At 46.4% G+C, this 20,987-nt stretch overlaps 1 protein-coding gene across 1 annotated transcript in view; it reads right to left on the reverse strand.

Moving 5' to 3' along the window:
- Crybg1 (crystallin beta-gamma domain containing 1) overlaps positions 1-20,987 on the reverse strand; it is a 112,401-nt gene that overhangs the window by 35,580 nt on the left and 55,834 nt on the right. Inside the window, exons 2-7 of the mRNA XM_052751563.1 lie at positions 18,852-20,317; positions 11,219-13,544; positions 7,067-7,114; positions 6,866-6,984; positions 5,051-5,210; positions 2,480-2,619 (exon numbers count right to left, since the gene is read on the reverse strand). Coding sequence (XP_052607523.1) covers positions 2,480-2,619; positions 5,051-5,210; positions 6,866-6,984; positions 7,067-7,114; positions 11,219-13,544; positions 18,852-20,317 — 4,259 coding nt within the window. The remainder of the gene's footprint in view (positions 1-2,479; positions 2,620-5,050; positions 5,211-6,865; positions 6,985-7,066; positions 7,115-11,218; positions 13,545-18,851; positions 20,318-20,987) is intronic.

Below are 20,987 nucleotides of genomic sequence, written 5' to 3' on the forward strand. Positions count from 1 at the left end.
GAACACAGGGGGAGGTATGGTCTCAGGGCAGCTTGGTATGTCATGCTTTGCTGATGTATAGGGGAAGCCTGCCCCTTTCCGAGTGAATATGGAGGAGGGTGGACTGGGGTAGGCAGAGAGAGAGAGAGGGAGTGGGAGGTGAGGAGGGAGGGGAGGCTGTGGTCGGGATGTCAAATACATAAAATTAAATAAAAACTGTATCTCAAACCTCCACTCTTACAGCTCCTAAGCCACCACCACCCCTTGCCTGAATGACTGGAACTGCCTCTGACTGCTTTGCTCTCTCCTGTCCTCCCCTCTTGGCAGTCTATTTCTATACAGCCGTCAGTAATCCTGAACTCTGCCCTAAGAAGCGCCCTTCACTCGATGACAAGCCATGGCCATGCTCTCCCTGCCGTTATCTCACTTATGGAGAGGAGGGTAGTATGGCTTGGATGCTCCTCTCAAAATGCAAGTTGAAATTTAACCTCCACTGGAAGGTCCTAAGACAGGAGATCATACGGACCTTCAAGAGGTAATCCAGTTAGATTCAGTCATGGGGCCTCTTTCCTCATGAATGGAGCCACCCATTCATGGACTAAGGGGTGATTTCAGAGCAGCTCTTACTGCAGCCAGGCCGGCTGTCTTGTGTGCACAACCCTCCTCCCACACAATGCCCTGCACTGCCCTGGGACTTCACCGTCCCCACCAGCAGGAAGGCCCTCACTAGACGCCTCCCATCCCCTAAAGCTGTGAGCTAAGAAACAGTATTCCTCCTGAACTCTCGGCATGTAATATTTATCATGGCCACAGAAAATGGACTAAGACAGAGAGCTGTTTCCCAAGAGCTATTTCTTAAGAGTGCGCTTCTTCCATTCCCAAGGTATGGAAGGAGCACACGTGACTGCTGGGGGGCTGGGGGGAAGGGTGTTCATTCTTAACCTGTTTCCTTGGATACTTACTTTATTTCAACTGTACATTTACCTACTATAGCTTTTCTAGGTATACTCAAATTTTTAGACAAACAAAAAAACAGTCATAAAGGTAGCTAATCTACACCATATTTCCTCCTACAGAGCTCTAGATAAAACATTATCTGTCCTGTCCTAGAATACCTCCTTTGACAAGAAACTCTACCAAACAAGGCAGCCCGCTTTCCTTTCAACCATTAGGAAGCCAACGCCTACTCCTCCAGTTTCTAGCTCTGTCCCTCAGGACTGCTATGGAACACCAGAAAACGAGCGGAACTTCTCCACTTCATTTCTTCAGAGATGGCTGCTACCCTCTCCAAGTCAAAGCCTTCACAGTCACACTTCCTACAGACACCTGAACGTGTTCAGTTCTTGATTTCTGGGGACTGACAATCAGAGTTTGTGATCTGCAGGTTACACAATTCCTCCTATCTACACAATCAAACCACTTCCCCTTGATAACAACAATGGCAAACTAAGATTCATAGTGGCCAACAGAAGGCCAAGGCATGACTAAGGAGCACTTTCGCATTCGTTCGGAGATATCCTAGACTGCTTTACCAGATAGACTCTGAAACCTGTGGCTGTACATCCATTCATAAAAACTTGTCAGTGTTACCCGAATATGTAAATAATTATATATTACATACATTACCATTGAACTAATTATGCATTTCAGAAAACTTACACAAAAATAAAATGTTAAAAAGGAAGAGATCTGAGTGGCAAGATGGCTGAGTGGGGTAAAGAAGCCTGATGCCCTGAGCTCCATACCCAGCGCCCATATGTTGGAAAGAGAGAACCGATCCCTGAAAATTGTTCTCTAACTTCCAAACAAACTCCATAGCACACACATGCCACATACACACAGAGACACACACACACGTCTACACACATGCCATATATACCATAAATAAATGAAAAATAAATTTAATAACTTTTCTAAAGAAAAAAAATTTTATATAAAATGTCTAGCAACTTTGATAGGGACTTTTCTAGCATGTCAGCAGATCCCTCCCATGTGCCGGGGCTTTGAGCTCCACTTTAAAGATGACATCTTCTGTCCTGTGCCTCCAGTTTTTATCCTCATCTCCCCTGTCTCAGATATTCCCACTTCCTTCAAAACATTCTTACGGTTTCCTGGGGCTTCTGCAGCCAACACGACAGCATTGTGCAACAATGGTGATAGAACTCTGTTCAGCTTGAACCCATCGCACTGGAAACACTGAATTATCATGAATGTATAATCTGCTCCTCAGCACTGAGGGGCCAGGTTTCTCTGTGACAACTGAAAAGTTCTATGTGAAAAATGTGGTTTCCAGGGCGGGGATACAGCTTAGTGGTAGAGTCCTTGCCTATCATGCCTAAGATGAACCCCAGCACAGGAGAAGGGTGGGGTGGGCTGGGGTGCCGCCTCAGCAGGGAAAGCATAAGCATGGTGACAGGAGCTTGGATCCCCATACTGGATACTGCATCCTCTAGTGTTCCTGATGGACCCTCATTAAACTGCATTTGAAATGAAGACTTACGTGCCCCAGTGCACTTTAATGGAACACGTCTTCTGCATCACACTGAAGCCTTGCATTTCCTCAGTATCATCAAAGTAAGAATTCAGGAGTCCTAACCCTTCTGGCTCTGTAAACAAGTCAATTTGACTAATTCTGTAATCCTGAAAAAAAATACACACATATTACATATACAATTAATATATTGTGCATTGAACTTGTAATAAGATCATTATTCTTTCTCTTACAACTGACTGAAAACCTTATTTAAAAAATTTTCACATGTATGTGTGAGCACCTGAATCTATGTATATGCATAGATTCATGTATACCTTGTGCTGGTGGAGGCCTAAAGAGGGTATCAGCTTAACTGGAACTGTAGTTACCATCATGAAATGCTCAGTATGGGTGCTGAGAACTGAACCCGGGTCCTCTGGAAGAGCAAGTGCTCCTAACTCCCGGGTCCTCTGGAAGAGCAAGTGCTCCTAACTGCTGAGTCAGCTCTCCAGTCCCTTAAATACACTTTAAATACACCTACAATTCACAGGGCACTGCTACGTCATCTTCTCCTTTCCTATTTACACTCATTACACAACACGGAGGCTCTGTTGGGCCAGACATCCTGCTGTGATCACACAGCTCAGGGTTACATTCCAGCGTCACCAGGAAGGTACTTTCTCGGCATTTTGAATCATCTTTCTCTTATCCTCACTCGGCGTTCCTTGGTCAGAGGACTTTTGGTTCCTTTGCTCCGAAGTCACTATCCCAGTCTTGTGGCTAGTCTAAATCTGCACTTAGGTTCTTCCCTAACTATGGTTCTGTGCCCATAATCCCTCCATAGTGACTTTCCATGACTGTGACTAGAGCTCTAGGATGTTGGTTTGGCTTAAAATGTAGGAAAAAAATACACCCACAGCACTTTATAAATCTCTTCATTCTGGCCACTGTTCCATGCCCTTGGGCATATCAAAACGGAGGTGTGTGCTGCAATATATAAATGTGTGTGTGTGTGTAAATGTAAAGCATATGTAAAATACTCCACCGAAAGAACACCCTAAAATAGTGTTTCTTGGAGCTGCAGAGTTGGGTCAGTGGTTAAGAACACCTGTAGCTGTAGTAGAGGACACCGGTTCGATTCCCAGGACCCACATGGAGGCTCTGGCACCAGACATGCATGTGGTGCACAGATGTATATGTAAGCAAAATACTCATCACATAAAGTGATAACACAGTGTTAGTCCTATCGTATATGGCTTACCACACTATGTACTCTACTGGCTATGGTGGTGATGCCTATAATTCTGGGGGCTAGGAACGTACAGAGGCAGGAGGATTGCTGCAGCTTAAGCTACACAGCCAGATTGTGTCAACACCCACTAAAAGATAAATAATGGTCATTGTCTAAGTCACTCAGAAGTGTTGACCTGGGGTATGATGCCGCACACCCAGGTCCTGGCACGTGGTGTGGAAGCAGGAAGATCAGGAAGTAGTGCAAGGCTAGCCTGAGCTACGCAAGGCTGTCTTAAAGCAAACAAACAAAAGGAAACACTGAACTAGGAAGTAGGCTTCTCTCTGCCAAAAACTGTTTCCCATCCTTCCTCATCTCCCTTTAGACCCTTCCTCTTTCCTCTACTGCACTCGACAACATCCACCTCTATGGCATAAAGTTATGATCTAACCTTCCTTTTGTAAGATGCCAGCAATTACCTGTTTACCAAGAAAGATGTTGACAATACCTTCCTCCTCAAAAGCAAGCAGGAACTTCTACCCACCTCTATAAACTGACCTCAAATAGCTCAAATAATCTGGGGTTATGCTGTTGCTTAGAGGAAAGATTTATTTCGGCTCAGAGGTTCAAGGGTCATTGCTTTGGACCTACGATGAGCCTGGATACCATGGAAGCACGTGTGAATAGTGCAAGGTCACCTAATGGCAGCCAGGAAGCAAAGATACACAGAGAGATTCAAATAATATTTTGAAATCCACATAAAACCTGAGTTGAGCTATCAACTAAATTATTTCTAGATTGCCCTTCTAAAGTAAAATATCCTTAAGTGCCTCAAGGAAAGCAGAACTTCATGCAGCAATCAAAAACCTAAGCAAGGGACTGGCGAGATAGCCCAGCAGTTAGAGCACTTGCTGCATCCCAGAGGACCAGAGTTCGGGTCCTGGCAGCCATGTCACTGCTCCAGGGGACCCCAAACCCTCTTCTTGCCTCCATGGATACCTGTGTACATATTTGCAGACACACAGACAAATAAAAAGTAAAATAAATCTAAGGAAAAAAGCCAGTCTGTTCATAGAGAATTCATCACAGCCAGGTTACGTAGTAAAGTGCTTCTTTGGGATGTGAGTGGAAGCTAGAGCGAAAAATCTCTCCTAATAGATATATCATGAAAAAATATCTAATGATTAGAATGTTTCCTTTCTAGTAATTTGTGGTATACAAATATTTACATTATAGAACACATATCCAAAGAGTATCGATCAAATATTTTCCCATTTATTTTATAAACTAAAGATTCCCCTAAAGTAAAATTAACTCTAACACCCATCTCCCCATGTTGAATGAAGTCCACATTCCCCATAACCGACCTGGACCACATGTCTGATGGAACCAATTACTACAGGTTTATCAGACTCTGCTTCTTCATCCAAAATGTCCTCCATGCCCCAGAGACCAGACAGTTCCAATTCACCTTCTTCTAGAGCGATGGAGTGCCCTTCAAAATTGGCTTTCTCATACAAAATCCAACTGAGAATAAAACACAGAAAAGTCATTATCTGTCACAGTGAGGCAGGTGTGATTACTTAATTCTGGCTAATACATACTATACATCAGTAACTAGTAGAAATAGCATTAAGCTCTCCCTAAGACCAACCTCACTGGGTCTTATCAAGCCTCAGATAATTAAAAAACTATACAGGTATTTTGAAGGATGTTGGAGTTATCACTGTGCCCATGTTCACAGAACCAAGAGTGGAGACTGACCAGTAATCACAAGTGCTCTCTGGATGAACTTTCCCTTTACATATATATATTATCACACATTTCTCTTAGAGCGACTGTAATGCATACATCACAGTTGAATCAATGGATACATTGATACAAAGGACTATATGTATGTTAACAAGAAGATTCTCCCCAGCAACCACACAGCACCAAGAAAAACAGCCCAGCACATGGCCGGGGCTCACACCTTCACAAAGCCAATAAGAGTTGCTAAAAGAGGGTTGGGGAGATGGTCCAGTGGTTAAGAGTGAGGACTGCTCTTGCAGCAGACTGAAGTTTGATTTCTAGCACACATTCTGGGTGGCTCACAACCACCTGTTAGCTCCAGTTCCAGGGGATCTGCTGCCTCTCGACTCCATGGGCACCTGCACTCACGTGCCCTCACAAACACCCACACATACGTATAATTAAAAATAAATCATCAGCCGGGCGGTGCACGCCTTTAATCCCAGCACTCGGGAGGCAGAGCCAGGCGGATCTCTGTGGGTTCGAGGCCAGCCTGGTCTACAGAGTGAGATCCAGGACAGGCACCAAAACTACACGGAGAAATCCTGTCTCGAGAAAAAAACAAAACAAAACAAATCATCAAAACATAACAAAAAAAGGTTGCAAAAGAGACAGCAACTCTCCTACTACAAACAAAACTGTCTTGCGAACTTTTTTTTAGTTTTTAGTTTTTAGCATAAATTTCAGTTTTCCAATTTGATAATGAAAGGACATTTTACTTTTCTAGTGAATATGTTCACTATTTAGAAACATATATTCAAATATTAAAAGTCCTATTAGAAAAGATGTTTCATAACTAGTCAGATGGGGTGGACTTACAGGAGTGGACTAACACCCCTGTAAGTCGATTATGCTGATAAAGACTCACTCATAAGTAAGCAGTGAGGTCCAAATAGTAATTGAGAAAGCCAACTCCTGTGGTAAGTTGCATCTGCAGTGGACTAACACCCCTGTAAACTGCCCCTGCAGTGGACCCTAACACCCCTGTAAGCTGCACCTGCAGTGGACTAACACCCCTGTAAGCTGCACCTGCAGTGGACTAACACCCCTGTAAGCTGCACTGCAGTGGACTAACACCCCTGTAAACTGTACCTGCAGTGGACTAACACCCCTGTAAGCTGCACCTGCGGTGGACTAACGTAAGCTGCACCTGCAGTGGACTAACACCCCTGTAAGCTGCACTGCAGTGGACTAACACCCCTGTAAGCTGCACTGCAGTGGACCCTAACACCCCTGTAAGCTGCATCTGCAGTGGACTAACACCCCTGTAAGCTGCACCTGCAGTGGACTAACACCCCTGTAAGCTGCACTTGCAGTGGACTAACACCCCTGTAAGCTGCACTTGCAGTGGACTAACACCCCTGCAAGCTTCACCTGCAGCGCATTCTTACCATCCTCTGACAACTTTCACAAGTATCACTGGGGAGAGGTGCCAAGAGCTGCAGTCCTCCATGTCCCGGAACACCTCTATGCACTCCTCAGAGACATCAGGCTCACTGAATATCACAATCTGCAAGGAAAAGAAAGTTGAAGCATTTTTGTCCCTTCATCAGACGAGAGAGAACCTGGACCAGAAACTGAAGTAACCTTACCTTCCCAGGCCGTGGATTGAGTTTATTATGCACACCTCCTCTAAGAGTCTGCAATCAGAGGAATGAAAATACAATAAACAATTACAGCATTACAGGGGAGCTGTCCTTCTCCGCCTGAGCGCCTTTTAGTCAGAACATATTTATTTCACCATTTGTCAGTACTGAAGTATACCTTGCTTTACACTCGTTATGTTAGTGTTCCCACTGAATTTACATGATTAAATTACAAGATTTTCCAAATGAATTTGCCATTCTAGCTTCTACTCATTAAAATGTCTAGAGTATTTCCACTGATACCAGAAAATTCAGGGCCCAAAAGTCAGAACTATGCTTACATCAGTTCACCAAATAACTAACCAGGTTCTCTTCAAAGAATCTGAGTAACCTCAAATTAAAAAGAAGAAGAACAAAGAAAGAAATGGACTACATTAGTCATTTATTTAGAAGTGGATTTGATGTGTTCGTATGCACACCCTCCTTAGATCTATAAACACTGTGTTGCCATAGTAACTTCTCCATCATGTGACAAGTACGAGTCTAAAGTGTGCACTGCAAGGCCCAGGAGCACTTTCCTGCGATTGCAGCTATGGAAAAGGATGAGGCAGGAGGATCACAAACCCAAGGACCGCCTAGGGTACAAAGTGCTTATTTAGCAAGACATTTTTATATCGAAACAAAAAAGTAAAAAGTGGGCCAGGGCTGTGGCACAGTGGTACAACACTCACCTAGCATGTGCAAGGCTGTGGGTTCAATCCCCAGGACAGCAAGAGAAAAAGGAAAAAAGAGGAGGTATAATATATTTCACAATGTACATGGCATGTGGCACTTTTTTAAAAAGATTTATTTATTTTGTGTATGAATGTTTTTTTTTTCTGCATGTACGTATGTGTGACACGTGTCCATGGAAGTCAGAAGAGGGTGTTGGCTCCTCTGGAACTGTAGTTACTGATGGTTGGGAGCCAGCAGGCATTTGCAGGGAATTGAACTCAGGTCCTCTGCAACAGCAACCAGTGCCCTTAACCACTGAGCCACCTCACCAGTCCTGCACATGGTATTTTTAATCTCCCCTTTTTTGATGGACAAAGTACCTTTTTATACGGCTTCAGAAGTAATCGTTTTCAAGATCACCTGGCAAGACCAGTAAAACCCGTAACGTGCAAGATAATAAAAATAATAATTATACATGTAAAAATATTACAAAACATGGGCTACTTCCCGGCTGAACAGGATGCCAATCCTGAGGTCTGCCTTTGATCACACCCTCTTGCCTCACACCAATGGACTATGACCACAAGGCCTGAGCAAGCCCCGCCCCCCCCTCCCGCCCCGTGTGGATTATTGGAAAGAAAACAGCATGCACTGATTTGCTGTGTGCACACAGAAGTCAGTAAACTGAAGGAAAGACCTAAAATCTAAAACAAAAGCCAAGAAATACATTAAATATAAACTACAACCAGCAAAGCCTAAGACCTGAAGAAAGACATTTTGGAAAAAATTATAAAAAGCTGGCCAGGCAGTGGTGGTGCACACCTTTTATCCCAGCACTCAGGAAGCAGAGGCAGGTGAATCTTGGTGAGTTCAAGGCCAGCCTGGTCTACAAAGTGAGTTCCAGGACAGGCTTGAAAAAAAAACTTAACAGAGAAACCCTGTCTCAAGAAACCAAACCAAAATATATATATATATTTACTATTTCTTCTTTCATGCTGTCTGACTTGGCTTCAGAGAGAAACTACTTTTTCCTGTTTCACATGTGTGTAATGTGCATGTGTGTTTATGTGTGTGAGCACACATATATGAGCGTGGAGACCTGAGGCTGACTTTGGGAGTTGTCATTTATCACTTTATATATCACCTTATATATTGAGGCAAGGCCTCTCAATTGAATCCACAGCTTACCAATGGGACTAGTCTAGCTAACAGGCTTGCTCTGGGGACCTTGTCCCTGCCCTTCCCAGCACTGGAATTACAGGTGGGTCATGGAAACACACACATGCACGCATGCACACACACACACACACACACACACACACACACACACACACACACACACCATTTACATGGGTTCTGGGGACCAACCAGTCCTCATGCCTGCTGCTTGCAAAGCAACAGCTTTAATAACTGAGCAATCTCTCCAGCCTGAGAAAAACTATTTTTAAAAATCAGGCTCTGTCAAGTTACAGCCAAATAATAAATGATCTAAGAATAATTAACAGGAACAATGGCATAAAGAATGGGAAATGGACTGGCAGAAATTTTGTGCCTGAAAGACACTGGGTTGTTTTGTTTTGTTGTTGTTGTTGTTTTGAGAAAACTTTTAGGATTTCTATGTGGTACAGGTTGATTGTCAAAGGGTGATGAAAATGCCCCAGGAGACTAGGCCTATATGTCTATATCCAAAGGCTGGAGCAGAAAGAACACATGTTCAAGGCCAGCCTGGGTAAGTTAGTGAGACTGTAAGTAAAAAGGAGGCTGGAGAGCTTCATAGGCACATGTGTAGCTCTGGGCTCATTCCCAGTGCTGGGGGGCAGGGGAAGTGGGAGTAGGGGAGACAGGGGAGGTTTGTCCCCAAGAAGCTAAAATGGCGCCCCATAAGTTCAAAGTTATTTTCATAGCAACAAAAGGTTATCTGCCCTTTCTGGTCCTTTTCTCCATGAGGCATGTCTTCACTCTGAAGGCTACGGGACCTGTGTGTCTGTTTTCTGGTGGTTTGCGTTCCCAGGACCAAGTTCCAATACAGACACATTGCCCAAACCAACAAAAGCTCTTTGGAGTTCTCAATCTTTAAAAGAAAGTGGGTCCTAGGACTACAAAAGCTTGAAACTTATTAGTTTACAAAATCCATGAAAAAAGATCTGTATGTAGTACTGCTGAAAACCTGTGTGTGTGTGTGTGTGTGTGTGTGTTAGACAGAGTCTTGCTGTATAGTTCAGGCAGGCCTCTGAACTTTCCTGCCTCAGCCTCCTGAGTGCTGAGACGACAGACATGCTTCATCACAACTAGCCAACTATATAATTTTGAAAAAGCCTCCAAAATCACAGTCCATGATGGGATTACAGCAAAAGCCACCACGACTCACTGCTGCGACAGCGCCCTGCTCAGGTGAAAGAGAGGGCCAGGTCGTTCCTGTGGTCTCCTCTCCACTTGCCTGGCAGCTGGCTCACAGCTGGGCCACTGCAAAGCAAGTTGCATGCACAATCCCCTCCAACTTAAATAGCAAGCTTGGAAGCAGAAGGGCACAAGTTAGCATGAAAACAACTCCCGGTCTGGAGGGAGGCTCAGCAGCAGCGGTGTGCTTAGCACAGAAGGCCCTGGGTTCGGTCTTCAGCACCAGCAAAGAGAAAACCAGCAGATCAGAGAGGAAGAATCCAAGTTGTATCTTGCAGTTCCCCCTGTTACACCGAGGGGAAAGGACCCATGCAAACCAAACTTTATGCTCCAAACTTGAGGTTCCATTAGGTACTTTCCCAACTACCCAGGATGAGCAAAGATGCTTGTGGAGGAATGAGTGACACCCCACAGCACAGGAGGAAGGAGAAGGGGACATCCTTTGGCTGGGTGGGGCCTTTGCAAATAGAGGAAGTTGTTTCACACATCTTCAAAATTCTAAATATAGCGCTGAGTGTTTTACAGAGAAGAAAATGGGTCTCCTAGGTCTCTGAACTCTCAAAGCATCTTTTCTATACTTCTTATAGTATGACATAGACGTTCACAAATGCCTTGAAACACATAACTTAATTCTCCCTGCTGGACCACAAATGTCTCAGGATGAGGGTGTCTTTTCTTTCCTGGAACCTCGGAGTTCCTCATATACAGATTTAAAAGTATTTGGTGAAGAAAAAAAAAAAAGCTGCGTGGTGGTGGTGCACTCCTTTAATCCCAGCACTGGGAAGCAGAAGAAGCAGGTGGATCTCTGTGAGTTTGAGACCAGCCTGGTCTACAGAGATAGTTCCAAGACAACCTACACAAAGAAACCCTGTCTCAAAAACAAAACAAAACAACAAAAAACCACCACCAACAAAAATAAACAAAACAAAATCACATGGTGAACAAATAGCAAAGTATTACACACAAACAACCACCTGTAAACACAGCCCAAGCCCCTCGCTGCCTCCTGGGCTTAGAACCACCAACTAAGTAACAGTTGGTACTTACCATGGGATCTGCTAATGACATTCCAGAAAAAGAAAGGCCTGGGTCATACCGGCTGGGTTTGAAAAGGCCCAAGATGTCCGTGTCAGTGGCCCCAATGTTCGGCATGTTTGACTTAAGAACATTCTCCATAAGGTTAGGCTTTTCCATGTCATCACTGTTCTTCAGTTTGGGTAAGTCAGAACGTTTGTACTCTGGCAAGGGTAGGTTGCTCCGAGAATTCAGGTCTTCCTTGGTCTCCTCTCTCTGTGGGTACTTTTCCATGGGGCTTCGACTTTTCAAACTCGGATGAGATGTATTTGATGAGTTGAAATTGAAGACCTTTAAGGAGTTGTGGGGTGCAAGATGTGGTTGCTCTTTGTCTGAGCCACAGGGCGGGTCTCCCTCCTTCCGGGGCTGTGCCACTGAAGACTGAGGTACAGAGCTGTTCTGGGAAGTGCTAAAAGATGTGGTCATGGTGTTGACTGACGTCACAGAGGGAGAAAAGATTTTGTCTTGTGGCAGAGAAGAAAGCATGCTTGAGAACAGCGTGCTTTTTTCTAGCCTCGACCGCTTAACTCCAAGGTTGGTGATGTCCCTGTTCTCTTTGTCATTCACGTCTGCCGCGGACTGAGGCTCACTCTTCCCATTAGTGTTAGTGTGCAAGGACCTGAAGAGGGCACTCTGCTCAGTGGAGGCACGCTTCGCTCTCAGTTTGGATAAGGGATCGTGGTTCGGCATCAAGTGCAAAGCCGGGGACAGCTCTGGCTGGCTCTCCTTCTTTTTCCCCAAGCCAATGGTGAACACATTGGGATCAAACACCTTTTCCAAACTGTCCTCGTGAATTGGAGGCATGGCGAAATGAGGGGCTGGGGAGTTTGGGATCCTGGCCTTCTTTTTTTTCTGGGGCACACATACTGTGCTGTCCATATTTTTAATAATTTCAGTGAATTTTTCCATATCAGAAGAAGAATCAAGGACACTATCGTCACTACTAGCAGAAACGTTCAAAAGACTGGTAGGGGTATTCCGGCTGGTGACATTTTGGCCTGGCCTTTGGGGACTTTCTGAATGACTTTTGCTGGTGGGAGAGTGGATGGGGCTGAACTCGGCTGTCAGGGTAGTCCCACTGCTCTGACTCTGAGTTTGGACAGGCAGAGCCTTCTCAGGCCCTGGCTCTATGATGTGTGGGCCAGACTGTGCCACACGCTCCTCTCTGCGATGGGTGTGCACAGCTGATGTGCCGGGTACATCCCCTTGCTCGGGAGAACAAGGGGCCACAGAAACCACTTCAAACTCATGATTGTGACAACTTGGCAGATGTACCTCTCTAACTTCAGAGCTTTCTGAGGTGACCTGAGAACTCACATCCTGAGGGCTCTCCACAGGAAGCACAAAGGACCGGACCTGGACGAGGACCCTGGATGGACACTCATTCCCCACAGCTTCTGGGCTGTGCTCTGGGGATGAAGTGGGGCTGGCTTCTCCCCCTCCAAGTTTGGAGACTGGCATTTTCTCAGTGTGAGGAGACACTGGCACATCACATTCATCGTGGTTCTCTGACACTCTTAGATCAGCGCATGGAAAACTGCGTGTGGGAACTTGAACGCAGCCATCTTGGAGAGTGTCCTCAGGAATGGGAGCAGAAGGCAGGCAAGAAGACTCCCTAGATGACTCAGATGCAGGCTGTGAGTCAGAAAAGGCACCCTGTGGCTTTGGAGGAGGCTCTGTGGCATTAAGAACGGCAGGGATGTCCTGTGCAGTACTACTCATATTGTCAAATACATGGTTTTTGCTGTCAGCAGCCTCTGAGCGGTCCTCTCCTGAGAGCTCAGGGTCTGTCACAGGAACCACGGCAGTGGGTACTGGCTGTGAAGGACAGGCAGCATCTGTTTGTACATCTGCCTTATCACTTTGATCAGGCTCAGGGCAGAGGACCTGATTCTCGGTGGGCTCTCCTCCCCCTCCTCTGGCAGCTGGAAGAAGGTCTTCTCCGGGGCTAGGGACTTCCGTGCCTTTGGCTTCTGCGGATGGTTCCTTGGTCACCAGGCCATTCTGGTGGCTGGGTGACAAGGCTTTCTTTTCAGGTTGCTCCATTTCTTTGGCTTTCTTGGCTAGGTTTAGCTTAGCCCTCCCAACAAATGTCTTATTAGAGGGAGGATTGTTCCTTGTGCTGCGGATGTCGGGGTGTCTGGGGCTACTGCTAGCCCGCTTGTTTTCAAATAAGGAGATTTTGTTGGCAGTGTTTCCTTTATGAACCGGCTGGCTAAATGGACTGTGCTCATTTCCCAAACTGTCGGGATTCTTTGGGGTTTTCAGATTTAGTTCCACATGTTTGGGTCTAGCAGGGCTGCAAGAAAACAAGCAATGACAGTGAGCCGCCAGCCTGGTGGTACGTGAACACATAAACCAGCTCACAAAAGGCTGCAAAGTCTGGATCCTCCAGGTGTAGATTTGCTTTTCCATGACACTTCCTAAACAACCCTACAAATACTAGGAACTATTTTTTAAGGGCTCTCTTACCTGCATATGACAGAAGAGATTATATATCTGTCTAAGAAGCTATTAACTTACCAAGTATTAATATGTATTCACAGTGATGGGCACTAGAATTGGAAGACATTACAAGGTATAAAAAGCTTTAAAACAAATTTAAATATTTAATACATTCCCATATTTTAAATATGTAGATGAGTTTCCCAGATATCAATTATGCGTTTTTATTTTATTGTAATGCTTTATTCACCTTTAGTTTTTTTTGGGACAAGGTGTCATGTGGTTTAGGCAGGCCTCGAGCTCACTGCTTGGCTGAAGATAACCTTGAATTCCTGATCTTCCCGCCTCTACCTCCCAAGTACTGGGATTATAGGCATGAGCCACCAGGCCAAATCATCCCATAATTTTTCAAAAACTGTCTTGGGGAGAGGAGAGAAGAGATGGTTCAGTGGTTAAGAGCACTGACTCTTAACTGAGTTTGATTCCCAGCACCCACAAGGCAACTCAAAAACAATTATAACTCCAGTTCCTGGGGAAATCCATCACCCTCTTCTGGCCTCTGTGGGCATTGCATGCATGTAAACACATACAGGTAAAACACCCATACACATCAAATTAAATTAAAATTTTAGCTGGGCGGTGGTGGCTCACTCCTTTAATCCCAGCACTTGGGAGGCAGAGGCAGGTGGATCTCTGTGAGTTCGAGGCCAGCCTGGGCTACAGAGTCAGTTCCAGGAAAGGCTCAAAGCTACACAGAGAAACCCTGTCTCAAAAAAAAAAAAAATTAAAAATTTAAAAAGAAAAAGAAAAAACAGAAGCCCACTAGGCTGCTGTTAAAAAAACTACTTTAAAAGGTAGATTATAAAACATATTCAAGGCTGGAGAGATGGCTCAGCAGTTAAGAGCACTGGCTGCTCTTCCAGAGGTCCTGAGTTCAATACCCAGCAACCAACCACATGGTGGTTCACAACCATCTGTAATGAGATCTGGTGCCCTCTTCTGGCATGCAGGAATACATGCAGACAGAACATTGTATATATAATAAATAAAATCTTAAAAAAAAAGAATAAAACATATTCACCTAGTATTGCCTCTTAGGACATTTTGTTCCTGCCATCCATCCCGTTAAAATTTTTCTAATGTATGATGTGTCTACTATCTGAAATTTGTATTGTATATATGTATGTGTGTGTGTATATATATGTGTGTGTGTGTGTGTGTGCCTGTGTGTGTCTGTGTGATTCAGAGGACAACCATGGGTGTCACACCTCTACCTTGTTGAGAAAAGCCTCTGGATGTTCACCACTGCATACACCATGCTCTCAGGCCAGGGAGCTGCCAGGCATTTTCTTGGCTTCTATCTGGATACAGGAGTGCTGGGATTATAGACACACTCCCGTGACCAGCTTTTACATGGGTCTTGGGGAGTGGAACTCAGCTCCTTACTCTGTCTCTGAGCTGTCTCTCCTGACCTGGAAAGTGTTTTTAATCATTCATAAACCTGCTGTCCACATTCTGCCTCATTCCCAACGGCTTCATATGCATAAATATTTTACTCGAATGGAAAATGCCATGTTCAAGAGGCTTGGCAGCTTGCCTCTTGCTAAGAAAAAAAGATGAGTTACCATCAGAACTTACAGGTCCTTGAAATTTTTTCCTTGAAAAGCTTTTTAATGTCTGTGTATAATTCCATCATATGGCTATACCATAATTTGTTTACTCTAAGGCAGTCTCTCCTCTCACTCACATTTCTTAGTTCTAATGACTTATTACAGGAAATAATGCCTTTGGATGTACACAATGTGTTCTTTCATAGAAACAAAATGTGTTCTGCTGGCATTTGCTGGCCCTGGCCCCAGCCCTGGCTCTCACACTAATATCCATGTGAACATAGCCAATTTATTTCACATCTCTGGCCTATTCTCTTTTGTATCTGTAACCTAAAGGTAACACAAAACACCTAAATGATTAAGAATAGGGTTATTTTTATTTCACCTGAAACTTATGGTTAAAGGAATTTTTGGAAGTCCCCTTGAGGATTTACTCTAGGGCTAAGAGAGGCTGCAGGCCCAGGAGGCTCCCCATAGCTGTTGTCAGTCAAAATCACCCCCATTTTTCTGTTTTATGAACCTTTTTATATGTGTTCCTCGGGGCAGACAGAGGGACTTGTCAGTTTGTCGTAAAGGAAAATCCGGTGCTTGCCAAGCACTTGACAAGTTACTTGATTTGGTTTACCTCGTGTACGGCTCAAATGCTCTGTTCTAAAGCGAGAAGGCTGAGGAGGTGCAGAGAAGGTGAATGACATACTTTGTGACACCACATCATACCATACTACCCTGCTTCCCCGTTAGGGGTCGGACTAGACCGACCCGAATGAGCCCTCAGCCGCTTTCCATTTTATCGCTGGGGTGGGGGTTGAGGGGTTGGGATAGGGTAGGGGACTTGGGGAGGGCTGCGGGGGTGTATTGGGGAATGAGGGTGAGAGTTCAGTGAGTTATCGGGTCTATCAGATAAGGAATCCCAAGCTCTCCAGACTGGTATCACACACCTCAGAGTCCCAAGAAGGTGGGGCCTGCTGAGCCTCCAGAGGGATAGGATGCGAAGCCCAGGTTAGCTCCCTGATTTGGATATGTGTTCATGAATTTCTCTAGGTACTGCTTCCTCCACTATCTCCTTAAATACCCAGGCTTGCTTATTGCTGGCTCACATCTTAAATTTAAAAGCCAAATAAAATCCAGACTTGGTGGCCATTGCCTGTAATCTGGAGGCAGGAGAACCAGGAGTTCAAGGTTATCCCTGGCAACCAGAGTGAGTTGGGCTATATGAGACCCTGTCTCAAAAAAGCAAAAACAGAAAAGCAAGCTTCAGGATTGAAGTCTGGGCCAGGGAGTCGAGAAGAAACACAGGGTTTGCGAGTGCTGTATTAATTAATTAATGAGCAAAGGTAACATACCCAGAATATTTAAAAAAAAAAAAACTCTGGCCAGTCAGCACAAGGAAGAGTACTGAGTGGACATCAAAGCCCATCTGGGGATGTGAGTGGAAAGCACCCCAGGTGAGTCCATGGCTCCCTGAAGGGTAGGAAGCATATCTGCTCATTAAAGATTTACACAGGATCAAAACACTTTTTACAGTTCAGACTCTCTACCATTAAGTTGTGTTACCAAGAGTCAGTGCAATTAACCCAGTTGGGGCTGATTAAAAGGAAGGCTCCTGTAATTCCTGTTGTAATGCCTTCATTATGACGTGAGAGGGAGTCCAAAGGGCCTAGGCTATGCTATAAAAGGAAGAGCCTCCCTGTTTTAACATATTCCTTTTTAAGAATTCCAGTGCTCCATAGACAATGTGAAGAAATCATTTTTCTAACAGGATTCAGTCATCATTTTTCAAGTGATATTTGGGTCTTTTGGGTTTTTTGTTGTTGTTGTTCTTGTTGTTGATTTTTTTTTTTTAACTCTTTGACCAGATGACTCCACCCTCCCCAAGCCAGGCTCACATCTCGTCCTGTAAAGTAGCAGAATGGCCTTGAGTTCCAGGCCAGCCTCAGCTACATGGTGAGCTAGGAGCCACCCTGGGCTACAGGGTGAGACCATCAAAGAAACAAATCAGAGTCTGCCAACATCTTTGCCTAAAATCCAGCCATAACAGGACTAAAGGGTCTGAAAGCCCCCGTCAGACGGGCAGGCCAAAGAACCACATCAAACTCTTAATTTTCCACTTAGGCACTGTACGAAAGTTATTTAAATACAACCATTGGTGAAGAAACAAGTAAAAAATGGCCACTAGTGAGAAAAAAGACACTTGGCTCCGTTCCGATAGGACACAGACCCAGAGAAGCGCTCCTTTGTGAGAGCCCTTCCTGAACTTGTTTACGGGTCCCTCAACAGTGTAACTTTTCAGGTTTTTCCACTGCTGTCTTCCGATTGGACGACAGGGAGAGCGTCCTGCCGGGTTTCTCTCAGTCGTGCAGGGAGGCTTAGCAGGTTTCTGTGTTCCGTCACACTCTCTTCCACAAATAATGGGCATCATTCACGCAGGTTACTTTCCTGACACTACCGTTACAGAATAAATGGCTGATTATGTCCAAGGCCTCCAGGCTGCCAGCCGGTGAGGTAGCTCGACGTTATTCATTAAGCACATTTCCCTCCTGGCTTCCAAACAGACCTGTTTCAATTACTCCTTTTAAGAAATCAAATAGAATGAAACCGTTCAGTTAAAAAAAAAAAAAATGGCCAGCTTTTTGGATCAATGTGTGAATGGACGTAGGAAAAATTTGAGCACTCAATAATTTTCACCTGCTGGGACGACCAGTTCTATAGAGAGCCCTCCCTACCCACACAAATCAGTTACCATCAAGCTACAGGCCCAGGCGCCTCCAGGAAACCAGTGACTTCTTGTACCTCCAGAACCCTTGAGACCGCAAAATGCACTCCGGCGGTCTTTATTTGATTTGTGTGCTTCCTACTGCCACAAGGGGGGCGTAAAGACGTTGAGGGCAACAGACTGAATCACAGGTGTGGGTCATGTCCCCCCCATAGCACACAGAACAAAGGGCACTCAATAGATACTTGCGAAATCGCTGAACTTAAAAGCACGCAGGTACGGTCAATTCTTTTGAGTCCTTTCACTTAGGTAATATTTTAGCAATAACAGTGACCATCTCAATAACAGAAAAGTTATTTCCAGTCCAGAAACAAAAATACCAACAGCTTCCCTAGATCACAGAAGGGAGAATTATTAGAGACTTCCTTTAAGCTTACTTTGGACAACAATGTACTAACTTTCATTAAAAATTCTCTTTAAGTCTCCCCTGTCAAAGCCACTGGGTCACACTCAAAATACTGTTGGCTCCCTGTGACTACCCTGAAATACCCCTGTACACTTTGGATAAGGAATATAATTAGCTAAATGAAGCCGTTAAGTCTTATCGCTGATGTTTATATAAACACCGCGCCTCAAGGGATATCCTATTTTTGCATTCATTTAACTTAGATCTTATATTAAAGCAGGAATTAACCGTGGAGGCTGCCAAGTGTGTCACAGCTCTGCAAACAGCTCCTTCTCTCTTTGAAAGTTTTCAGCAGGAAAACATACAGACTACAGACAGCCGTACAACTCTGAGCAGCGCCCCTGCCCAGGGGTTGACTCCGCGGGTACTTACAGGGTCACTTTAGTGGTCACAGTCGACCTGCCCACGCCGAACTGGTTCCTGGGCTTCAGGCCGTCGGCGTCGGACGCTCCTGCTCCCCTGCCCGACTCTCGGCTGCGGCCCCCGTCGCCCCGGCCGTCGAAGTGGTGGGGCAGCGGGCCTCGCTTGTGCTCGGGCTTGATCTCGGGCAGCAGCGAGCTGCTCCTGACCGTGAGCTCGCGCGGGACGACGCGGCCCGCCTCCTCCCCGCCGCCGTCCGCCGCGGCTGGCGCCCTCTTGGGTGGGGACTCCTTGGCCGGAGCGCGCGGGCCGCCGCTGGGTACCGCCTCCGGGACGCGGCTGCGGCCCCTCCGCTTGGTGGGCGACGAGGCGGGCGGCAGCTGCTTGCCGCGGTCCGGCTCCCCTCGGAGCTGTCCCCGGGCGCCGGCGCTGGCCTTGGGCTCCGGGCTGGTGACCGAGGCTGCGCCCGCGTCGGGAGTCGCGGGTGCCAATTTCACTTTCCTTTCCGCCGAGCCGTTCTCAGCGGCCGCGTCTGGCGCCACCTCGTCGTCGAACACCGCGTCGTCCTTTGCAGAGCTCTCGGGCGCCACGGCGTCCGCGCCCGGGGAGTCCGTGGATTTCTGCGACTTCCTCCGCCGGCCCGATCGGCGGCCGCTTGACCTCTTCTCCATGTCGTCCGAATCGTCGCAATCGTCTGTCCCCGGAGCTATCGGGACCGGCTCGTCCACCTGCGCCACCTCAGTCTTGCTCAAGTAGATGTCCAATGTTATCACTTTGGAGGGATGCGCGCGGTCCGTCGACCCGGCTGTGCGGCTGGTCTCTGCGCCCAGGGAGGGAGGCTCACCTGGCGCAACCGCTTCCCCGGGGCCCCCCAGAGAGCCCGCTTCGGCATCCACGCCGGGGGCTCCGTCGGGGGCCTCTCCTAGTCCTCCCACGAGGCGCTGCTCAGGCGGCGACCCCGACACACCCCTCGCTGTCTCTGGTTGGAGGCCAGCGCCTGGCAACGCGTCCTCCCCCGGACTGCGGGCGGGCGTCTCTGCGCTCTCCTGCCCCGAGCAATTCCCTGGTGAGGAATGCAGCTCCTTGGCAGCGGTGGTGGCATTTGGGAAAGTCTCTCCCTCTGCCTGCAGAGGTTCTAATTGGGCTGAATCACTGCCGTGGCACTGCTGCACAACCCCTACACTGTTGCTGGTGCAAGGTGACAGTTCGGCGTCGCAGGGGGTTGTCTGAACACAGCTCTCCGCAGGCTGACCCTCTGCCTCCTGCCCGGAGCCCGCCGCGCCCGCGTCGGATGGCTTTGGTTGGATGCCCTGAGCCTTATTTTTCTCACTCTCTGTTTCAGGGAGTTTGGCAGAGGCCGATTTGGTGGGACTCTCAAACCCGTTCCTGGTGTTCCTTCTCCTTCCAGCCGTAAAAAGAGTGCCAAGTTTCCCCAGCACTGGCTTCCTTCTGCTGTCTTCTGGTGGTTGCGCTCTGGACTGGAAAATAAGAGGACAGGGAGAGAAAACATGAGAATCCGTTTTGTTCCCCTTTGGTATGTTACAAAACTGCTGGGAACCAACTTGGCAGTGGACCAGGTGTAGCTGAAAATAAAAAGGTAGAACTAGGCGTGGTGGCGCACGACTGTCTGGTCTTTATTATGTTCTAACAACAACAACAAAAACTATTTGAGATAGGGTCTCACCACGTAACTGACTGTCCTGGAACTCATCATGTAGACCCGCCTGCTTCTGCCCACTGGATGCTGGGGTTAAAGGCATGCATGCACATCTGCATGGCTAAATTTTCTTGTATTTTTGTTTGTGAGCCTAGCGTTTAACGGGTGAGCCATCTCTCCAGCCCTAAATTTCTTTTTCTTAAACTCATTTTCGAAGCTACATTACTTAGAATAGTATTTCGTAATAAGTGTTTTTAATTCGAAGAGTGTCCAATTATCACATGTATACAGTAAACAATTCCCAGCGCTCACTGGCTTCAGCTTTTTATCTCCTTCCTTAATAAAAATGCAAATTTAAAGCAACCAAGCATGACTTCGGGAGCCCCGCGGTTCGCTGCCCGCCCCCCCCCCCCCCCCGCGCGCCCAAATATCTTAGGGAGAAATTTTTTGCAGAAACACCTCCCCTTCTTTTCTGGGAGGGGGTGGATTGG

This window comes from Peromyscus californicus, unplaced genomic scaffold, assembly GCF_007827085.1.
Source record: "Peromyscus californicus insignis strain IS unplaced genomic scaffold, ASM782708v3 Scaffold_22__1_contigs__length_63687245, whole genome shotgun sequence".
Lineage (NCBI taxonomy): Eukaryota > Metazoa > Chordata > Mammalia > Rodentia > Cricetidae > Peromyscus > Peromyscus californicus.